Raw genomic sequence first — 10,403 nt, 5'->3', positions numbered from 1 at the left:
TTGGATCCCTGGTCCAGGAAGATCCCACATGCTTCAGGGCAACCAAGCCTGTGCGCCACAACTGAAGCTGGAGTGCCTACAGCCCGTGCTCCACAACAAGAGAGTAGCTGCAACTCGCTGCAACTAGAGAAAGCCTGCACACAGCAACAAAGACCCAATGTATTCAGAAATAATAAAATTAAAATAGTATTTTATTAAAAAAAAAAAGTAAAAAGCCCCTTTTCCTCCAGATATTCAAGTTCTGACATCCAAATTAGATAGGCTGAACTTCATATTATTTGCTCTGTTTCCACAGGTGTTGGGAGAGATAGACTTCTCAACTTTACACAGCTACCAAGGCAACAACGCTAGGAAAACCATTAATCAAGATCTGACAGTGCCTATTTGCAATCAGAACACAGAGAACCCCCTGGATTATAAAAGCAGGTGAAACCTACCTAAAAGACCTAGTCAGGCACAATGCTGGCATTCTTGATTCTCGTGACCGTGACCCTAGCATCTGCTCATCATCCTGGTGAGCACTTTGAAGGGTAAGTAGCCTACAGCTTAAATTAGCAAGTCCTTCCTTGTTAACCAAAAAATTTGAACACATTACCCAATTTTAAATGTTCTCTTCTTCTGTATCTCATTGTTCAGTGACAAGGTGTTCCGTGTCCATGTTGAAGATGAAAATCACATCAGCTTACTCCATGAGTTGGCCAGCACCAGGCAGGTAAATGCCAATCTATGCTGATAGGTTTCCTATAACAATATTTTTAAAATCTTAGATTATTTTTTTAAAATCTTAAGATTGCATTGTGATTCCGTTAAGGGGAAAATGACATGAAATATTAACTACTGCACTTTTGTAGCAAGAAATAAAAACTTGAAAAACATTTAGTGCCACCATGCCTTCTTTGTCTGCCTAAGTTCGATTGCCATAAGCCCTACAGTATTATAAATCTAGGGTAACTTTTTAAAGAGCTGCCTGAGCATGACAACTGGATGAGTCAAAATTGTTGCAAAGGTCAAAGAACATCTAATGTATAGCAACTTCCCTTCTAAGTCAAAAGAGAAAAATGATCAACTTGGATATTGCAGAAAAACTGGGCTTTGGTCCAACTTGAAAGTCATTTCCACATCCCATGTATCATCTGTTCTCTTTGATTTTCTTTCATTCCAAATCAAACAGCTTGAGTTTTCACGACCTTGACTCAGGCCCTCTTAATGATAGGACTTGAAGGGGGTAAAAATGATAAAAAGTCATGAGTGATTTTTATTTTACTATTAAGAAACCAAAATCTCTAGGCTACTTTATTTTTTAAAAACTTACTGTATTATGGGATTAAAACTGACATTTTAAATTATATATATATATATCTCTAAGTATATGTGTGTATATGTATATTAGTGTATGTATATATATATATGTGTGTGTGTGTGTGTATATATATATATATATTAGTGGCAGGGAGCTATTGTAGACCATTAATAGTTTACTTGATCCAATGCTGTCTTTTCATTAATATAAAAATCAAAACATTCTACCAGCTCCTACGTATCTATCTATCCATCCATTATCTTTTTATAGTTATCGTTTTAGCTTTTAAAATGTGGAGGGGGAAAAAAAGGTAGAGAGTGTCATAAACTGAAACATTCAGAAGGTTAGATATGAAGGAGAATTTAAAGTCATCTATTGCATGCTTTTTAACTGTGGTGTTGGAGAAGACTCTTGAGAGTCCCTTGGACTGCAAGGAGATCCAACCAGTCCATTCTAAAGGAGATCATCCCTGGGTGTTCTTTGGAAGGAATGATACTTAGCTGAAACTCCAGTACTTTGGCCACCTCATGCGAAGAGTTGACTCATTGCAAAAGACTCATGCTGGGAGGGATTGGGGGCAGGAGGAAAAGGGGACGACGGAGGATGAGATGGCTGGATGGCATCACCAACTTGATGGACATGAGTTTGAGTGAACTCCGGGAGATGGTGAGGGACAGGGAGGCCTGGCGTGCTGCGATTCCTCGGGTCACAAGGAGTCGGACATGACTGAGAGACTGAACTGAACTGAACTGACTGACTGCAGGCTTCCACTTATATTTGAACTTCTTTGGTAGAAACAGCATCTCTTGTTGCTAGCCCTAATAAAACCTGTTTGAATACTTTCAAGGATAGTAGGAATACTTCTTTTTCAAAGTAGCATTTGCCTTACAGACCACTCAAACCATTACACCGAACTGAAAACTACCTTAACTGTGACCCATTGGACCTAGCTGAGTCAAACACTGTCTCACTTCTGAGATTTATCAATGCTCTTTCTGTCTATATTTCTTTCTTTTTTTTAATGTAGCTCTGAGAATGGACAATGGACCTCCAGGTGTACTCTGATTAATATATAGTGTAGGGCCAATGTCTGCTTCATTTGTAAAGCAGACACTTACTAATGGGATATAAGATTCTTTTTACAGCTTGAACAGTTAGAAGGCTCTTAGCTTATAGTAAACCTAATTCCGATCAAAGCAATCAGGGTATTTTTTTCTCACATGAATCACCCTCTCACATGAAGCAAGGTATTCTTCCTTCTATACTTGCCTAATTGATGTTTTAACCTAAAGGCACGATTTTATTATATATTTAGTCAGTTAAAAATTATCTTTATTGCATACTGAGACAGTTTTAAAAATGAATTTACTCAGGGAAATAATTTGCCCTAACCACATCACCAGCAAGCTTGATAAACCTGTCTTCTTGACTTTTACCTTTGTCATGGATAGAGTAAAAATATTAAGTAAAGGGTCAGTACAGAATTAGAGGCATCTCCCATGAGTCATTCTTTTAATATCTATTTATCAAGTCTCCAGTGTGCCAGATGCAGTGTTAAGTAAGCACTGAAAGTGACTGATAAATCAACGCATCTCAGATGAGTTTTCTCTCCTATCCATGTTACTGTGGTGTTACCTACAGCTAACACTGTGCTTTCCAGCTTATAAAGAAGAATGTAAATGTAGAGGCTTGGTCAAACATTTTGCTAAGATACAGATTCAGCACTCTGGCAAGCTAGTGTTTTCTTTCAATCATCACATGAAGTTAATTGGGCTTGACTTACTCTTGCTGTACACTGTGCTGGCTCCCAAGGATCACCGGCTCCCTTTTCTGAGCACTCACAACCCATCTGCTTCCAGTTAACTTTGCTAGTATCCATGCCAGGCCCTGGGAGATTCTGCTTCTGAGATTCACCTGTCTTCTTGTTTATGAAATCCAAGACATGCCCCCTCCACTATTCAGCGATCCCATCAAGCTCTGACTCCTCTAAGATTGCTGAGAAAAGTTTTCAGTCACATCCTCTGCCTTTTTAGTTCCCTAAAATTCAGCATTTTCTAGTAGTCAAGAGCAGAGAATCTGGACTCAGATTTCCTGGGTTCGATTCCTGACTCTACCACTCGCTAGCTGGACCTTGGATGCCTCTCTGGGTCTCAGCCACCTCAAGTGCCAAATAAGGAGACTAAGAGCATCTACCTTACAGAATTTTGTGAGATTTAAAAGAACTAATATAAGTAAAGCACTTGGAAAGAATTTATATAGTAAAAACTATGTGTTTGTTATAATGAGCACCATGAGATCCAGGATTCTGAATGTAATTTACATGACCAGTATAACCCCTTATCTCCTTATCTACCCTGGGCCTCAAAGTTCTCTTTCCAAAGAAGGTATTTCTGCTAAAATCTTAACATGTGAAAAATTATTTACTTAGAGTAATTTCATCTCTCAGTAGAAGTAGGAAAAAATAAGAGATAGTGTAACTCCTTAGAAAAGACAAAAGCCACACAAGTTAAATAAGGTTACTTAATTTTTCAGCTGCAAACATGGTTTAGCTCCAAGCCGTGAGACAGCATGTTTCTTCTTTATTCGTTCTATTTTCAATATGATTGAAAAAAAAGGTTTTACTCTTCTTAGTAATCTTGCAAGTATAGCATATTCTGGACTGTAGCCTTCCTGATAAGATCATTACAAGGGCATTTAGTCTTTGTATTCATCCTTGCCGATGTGTCCTTCCTCCCAGCTTTTGAACATGTCCTTTTAAAAGTTGAATGTATTGAAGAGACCTGTGACCACACTGGACTTTAGTAGCCTCCCTCTTTTCATATTTAATTGTATAATAAAGGTTTTATTTTACCTCCTTGTTTCTTTATTAGAGGCATTCACCACAAAACCTATCCCTTTCTCTCTATACTTTCCTGAACTCTGTTTCTCTAGCTTCAGGTATACAACCAAAGTAACATGGTTACAGTCTTCTAATGTTCCATCACTCCTATTATACTTGCAAGTTCCTCCCCACTGTCTGGAACTAGACCTAGAGTAGAAGTTATTGCCTCTTCCAACAAGAAAGGAAAATTCCATCAAGATAAATAAAGAGTTAATCCTATGCTGAATTTACAGTCAAACACAATGTGAAGAAACAAATATGTGTAAATATGTGAAGAATAGAAATTCTCCAACATAATTATTAATTTGTTTGCATGTCCTTCTTATTCCCAAAAGAATTTAAGGTGAATACACTACTTTATCTTGCTTTTGCGCTGGTTTTGTATCACATTTTAGGACGGACTCTTTGGTTATTAGCCAGATGGATGGTTTAGTTGACATTCTCACAGTGCTATCACTTAAAGTTATTCCTTTATCTTCCAACAAATATTCTTTATGGTTCTTTGTTACTCAGATATGCAGATTTATAAATTTATAACCTCAATCTGTGTGTCTGTGTGTGTGTATACGTGCTCAGTTGCTCAGCCATGTCTGACTGTTTGTGGCCCCACAGACTGCAGCCCACCAGACCACTCTGTCCACATAATTTTTTAGGCAAGAATACTGGAACGGGTTTCCATTTCCCACTCCAGCGTATCTTCCCAACCCAGGGATTGAACCTGTGTCTTTTATGTCTCCTGTATTGGCAGGTGAATTCTTTACCACTAGTGGCAACTCCTTAACTTATAATTCAATTCCCCACAGCTCAAATCATATATTTTGGTCTACCTCCATATTATAAACATAGATCTCACTCACAAAGTGTTGGTAATTATTAAAATTTATATATATATCTTTGTGCTAATGTTTTAAGTTTATTATTTGTAACCATACTTAATGCATTAAAAACCTTTTTGGGGCTATGATCTTCCTGTTTTTTGACTCCATGTCTCTTAAGAAGCATTGGTTACTAAGCCCAGGTTAGTAAGTCTCCATCATATTTATAGGACTCCATAGTGTTGGATGTCAGTATGTTTGCTGACCAATTTTCTCCTTATCAAACTGACGGTTTTAAGGGACCTCAGGTTAGGTCAGCAAGTCCTTTGTCAAACATGTTTATGAGATTTCTCTATCCCATTTGTAATATATATTTATTTACATTTATATTTATATATGTGTGTGTGTGTGTGTATCAGTTCAGTTCAGTTCAGTCACTCAGTTGTGTCCGACTCTTTGAGACCCCATGAATTGCAGCATGCCAGGCCTCCCTGTCCATTCCCAACTCCCAGAGTTCACTCAGACTCACGTCCATCAAGTCGGTGATGCCATCCAGCCACCTCATCCTCTGTTGTCCCCTTCTCCTCCTGCCCCCAATCCCTCCTAGCATCAGAGTCTTTTCCAATGAGTCAACTCTTCCCATGAAGTGGCCAAAGTACTGGAGTTTCAGCTTTAGCATCATTCCTTCCAAAGAACACCCAGGACCGATCTCCTTCAGAATGGACTGGTTGGATCTCCTTGCAGTCCAAGGGACTCTCAAGAATCTTCTCCAACACCACAGTTCAAAAGCATCGATTCTTCAGTGCTCAGCTTTCTTCACAGTCCAACCCTCACATCCGTACTATATATATACACACACCAATATTTGGCAGAGCCAAGACAGATGGACAAGAGGTTAAAAGTATAGGGAAGGCAACTTTCAATTTAATATCAAAAAGGAAACTATAAGGCAATTAGGGTGTTCTGAAGTACTACTAGATATATTCAAGATTGTATTAGAACCATCACCAAGGATGTTGTGCTACTCTAGGTGGAAAGCTAATGTCTTAACATAGATTCTTCCAGACCAGATCCTTAGACAAAGATTCAGTGGCAGACTTCACTTGGAAAGTATAGGGAGCCTGGGTAGAGAAGTGAGGAGTGATGCAGAGAAGGGAGGGCAGCCAACAGAAGGGACACTACAAAGTCGGCTAGCATAGAGGATGACTAGAGCTTCATCCTACAGAGAAACTCTAGGAAAGGGTGCAAACCACACACTTCAAAATGATCCCACCTGAGAAGTGAGAGAATTGGAATATTTAGACACCTACTTTCTAGGGTCATTGATTAAGCAACTCTCTGGAAAGTGCTTCTTTGGCAGCTTCTGCCTGCTGTGAGCTGTTAGGCCTTTTCCAGTTCTGAGAGAGCTTTCAAGCTCAGATATGTAGATCTTGGCAGTGAGGAGTCTCCTGAGCAACACTAAAAGATCCCAGGGTTGTGTGAGAAGGGCACTGTCTAATTGCCTTCATGTTCTTGGAGAACTTTATGTTCTTTACCAATTCTAAACCTCTGTGTCTGTAATCAAGACAGACACATCTCCCATCCCACCATAGAATGACGGATATTTATGAAGAACACACATTCATGGTTAACTTTTTTGGGGATTGTTGTTTATTTTATTTTGGCTGTATTGGGTCTTCATTGCCACATGGGCTTTCTCTAGTTGCAGTTAGTCGGGGCTACTCTCTAGTTGCAGTGCACGAGTTTCTTATTGCAGTGGCTTCTCTTGTTGAAGAGCACAGGCTCTAGGACACATGCGCTTCAGTAATTGTGGCTCGTGAGCTCAGTAGTTGAGGTTCCTGGGTTCTAGAGCACAGGCTCAGTAGTTGTGGTACATGAGCTTAGTTGCCCTGGGGCATGGGGGACCTTTGAGGATCAGGGATCGAACCCTCTGTTTCCTGAATTGGCAGGCAGATTCTCATTCTCCAGAGAAGCCCCAGAGTTAACTTCTAAAAACTTCCCCTATAATGTGCTTGTCTTGATGGCCCTTCTTTCTACAGTGCTGGCTAACTAGAATTCATCACCAGCTCTTGCTTTCTCTATCTTTATCATGATAAGCTTTTATCCTTCCTTCACTGTCTTTTAAACTCTCATCTTTATCTTCTCATCACATTCTGTAGCCAATCCTTATCAAATTAGCCATACTCTCTCCTTTCAGCAACTTAATGACAACCACACTCACTCTCTTTCTTCTGAAATCCCTCCTATGTAATCCTAATGTCCCATCTCCCACCGTGCTGACATTCCCTATGACCCTGACTCATGATTCAGCATCCTCTAGACATCTGCAGTAGCTGGAAAATTACCAGGACAGGAGATAGGCAACTGGGTTCTCCACAGGCATATCTAAAATTGAGTCATCTTAATATCTTACATCATCAGTTTCTATTTAACAACCTCTAAGTCTGCCCAAACTCCCAAGTTCCAAAGCAACAATCCTAAATATCACCACCTGCCACATCTCTAGCCTGAGATTAGCTCATAAATATCTGAACAGGTACCGGGGAGACAAAGAGCAGAGAATGATCCAATGTCAGGGTCACCTTAGGCTTCTAGGTCTTTATTCAGCTCAAGGAAAGAACAGAAAATCAGAGACCTGTTAGAGGCAGGATGTCCTTGGTTAATATTTTCCCAAGATAAAAAGGAGACTTGAAACCACAAATCCACAAGGAAAAATATCAGAATAATCAAATATGTCATCCTACCTTTGTGCATAATTGCCTCTAAAATCTCCCCACGTTTGATTTGCTTATGAGTGTGTTCCTAGTCTCAGGTGCACAGCCTAGCACGTAGTTGTCTTTATTGTTGTTTTTCAGTCACTCATTCACATCTGACTCTTTGCGACCCCATAAACAGCAACACATCAGACTTTTCTGTCCTTTACTACTTCCCAGAGTTTGCCCAAACTCATGTCCATTGGGTCAGTGACACCATCCAACCATCTCATTCTCTGTCATCCCCTTCTGCCCCTGCCTTCAATCTTTCCCAGCATCAGGCTCTTTTCCAATGAGTCAGTTCTTTGCATCAGGTGGCCAAAGTATTGGAGCTTCAGCTTCACCATCAGTCCTTCCAATGAATATTCAGGACTGATTTCCTTTAGGATAGACAGGTTGGATCTCCTTGCAGTCCAAGGGACTCTCAAGAGTCTTATGCAACACCACAGTTTGAAAGACTCAGTTCTTTGGTGCTCAGCCTTCTTTATACTATTCATGGGGTTCTCAAGGCAAGAATACTGAAATGGTTTGCCATTCCCTTCTCCAGTCAGATTGCCGGAGAAATATCAATAACCTCATATATGCAGATGACACCACACTTGTGGCAGAAAGTGAAGAACTAAAGAGTCTCTTGATGAAAGTGAAAGGAGAGTGAAAAAGTTGGCTTAAAGCTCAACATTCAGAAAACTAAGATCATGGCATCTAGTCCCATCACTTCATGGCAAATAAATGGGGAAACAATGGAAACAGTGGCTGACTTTATTTGGGGGGGGCTCTAAAATCACTGCAGATGGTGACAGCAGCCATGAAATTAAAAGACACTTGCTCCTTGGAAGGAAAGTTATGACCAACCCAGACAGAATATTAAAAAGCAGAGACATTACTTGCCAACAAAGGTTCATCTAGTCAAGGAAAGGCTATGGTTTCTCCAGTAGTCAAGTAAGGATGTGAGGGTTGGACTATAAAGAAAGCTGAGCACCAAAGAATTGATTCTTTTGAACTGTGGTGTTGGAGAACAGTCTTGAGAGTCCCCTGGACTGTAAGGAGATCCAACTGGTCCATCCTAAAGGAAATCAGTCCTGAATATTCATTGGAAGGACTGATGGTGAAGCTGAAACTCCAATACTTTGGCCACCTGATGCAAAGAGCTGACTCTTTGGAAAACACCCTGATGCTAGGAAAGATTGAAGGTGAGAGGAGAAGGGGATGACAGAGGATGAGATGGTTGGATGGCATCATCGACTCAATGGACATGAGTTTGAGTAAACTCCAGGAGTTGGTGATGGACAGGGAGGCCTGGCGTGCTGCAGTCCATGGGGTCTTCTATGGAGTTGGACATGACTGAGCCACTGAACTGAACTGAACTGAACTGAACTTTATGGTCCATCTCTCATATCCATATATGACTACTGGAAAAACCATAGCTTTGACTATATGGACCTTTGTGTAATGTCTCTGCTTTTTATTATGCTGTCTAAGTTGGTCATAGCTTTTCTTCCAAGGAGCAAGCATCTTTTAATTTCATGGCTGCTGTCACCATCCACAGCACATTTGGAGCCCAAGAAAATAAAATCTGTCACACAGTATGTCCTCAGTGATTGTTGACAAATAATTGAACAAATGAAAATGTCAGCACACTATTGGATTCTTGAGACTATCTTGTTTCTGTCCATGGTGCCAAGATGACCCCTGTGGAAAGTTACAATTTTCCTCCCTGATGGATCCTCCATAGGTCAGGGATGCTCTGGTTCCCACATTAGTGTGATCTGTGTGGCACTGAATTCCAAGAGAAACTCATAAAATGAATTCATCAAAAAGTAAAAAGGAAAGCTCCATTTCTCTCTATTAAATTTTGGGCTCCAGGTAATTCAGCATCATTCATTTATCACATATATCCATTACCATAAACACTGCAATCACCAATAAGCAATTGCTCTAGAAAATCAGTAAAAAGAAGAGAGCAGTTATAGAATACTGCAATTAACTACCATAATGGGAGATAATCATATGATCTTCATGCTTGTTGAGAATTAATGCTTATGTATGTATGTGTGTGTAAACACTTTTATTGACATCCAACTACTTGGTCCCAACTTTTGTCCACTCAAATAAAGGAGTGAGATATTTATAAGAGATTTCATGGATAATTTGATTCATAATAATTCACTGGGGTAGTGTGCTTGCTAGTGATGATTCACCCATTGAATTATTGGTGTCCAATACAATATGTCTTATTCCTTATTCAGATGGACTTCTGGAAACCAGATTCAGTCACACAAATCAAACCTCACAGTACAGTGGACTTCCATGTTAAAGCAGAAGATACTGTCGCTGTGGAAGACTTTCTGGGGCAGAACGGACTACGATATGAGTAAGCTTATGTTTTATGGTTGTGAAATTTCTCTGTCATGTATGCTCTCATCCCAGGAAGATAACAATAAGACCAAGACAATGGCCTCCTCAGGGCCCCACACAAAGGTCACGGCAAAGCTGGCCCTGAATTTCAAGTCTTATGACATTAGGCCTGAGAGACTTCGTGTTGAGTTATTGCTCTAATAAAAACAGGCTTGGCTCTAGAATCCCAAAATTTTAGCCAGATATTTGACCTGATCCTAGTTTACATTGTTCTCCTAAGTGAAGGCAGTTGTCCATCT

The 10,403-nt window shown here is 40.0% G+C and overlaps 1 protein-coding gene across 1 annotated transcript in view; it reads left to right on the top strand.

Annotated features, from left to right (window-relative positions):
* Nucleotides 1-300: 300 nt before the first annotated feature.
* CPB1 (carboxypeptidase B1) overlaps nucleotides 301-10,403 on the top strand; it is a 45,691-nt gene continuing 35,588 nt past the window's right edge. Inside the window, exons 1-3 of the mRNA XM_004003272.6 lie at nucleotides 301-530; nucleotides 637-712; nucleotides 9,996-10,120. Coding sequence (XP_004003321.1) covers nucleotides 460-530; nucleotides 637-712; nucleotides 9,996-10,120 — 272 coding nt within the window. The 5' untranslated portion in view covers nucleotides 301-459. The remainder of the gene's footprint in view (nucleotides 531-636; nucleotides 713-9,995; nucleotides 10,121-10,403) is intronic.

The sequence above is a fragment of the Ovis aries genome, chromosome 1 (genome assembly GCF_016772045.2).
Source record: "Ovis aries strain OAR_USU_Benz2616 breed Rambouillet chromosome 1, ARS-UI_Ramb_v3.0, whole genome shotgun sequence".
Lineage (NCBI taxonomy): Eukaryota > Metazoa > Chordata > Mammalia > Artiodactyla > Bovidae > Ovis > Ovis aries.
Note: the sequence above shows the minus strand (reverse complement) of the source record. Positions and strands in the feature narration are given on the sequence as shown.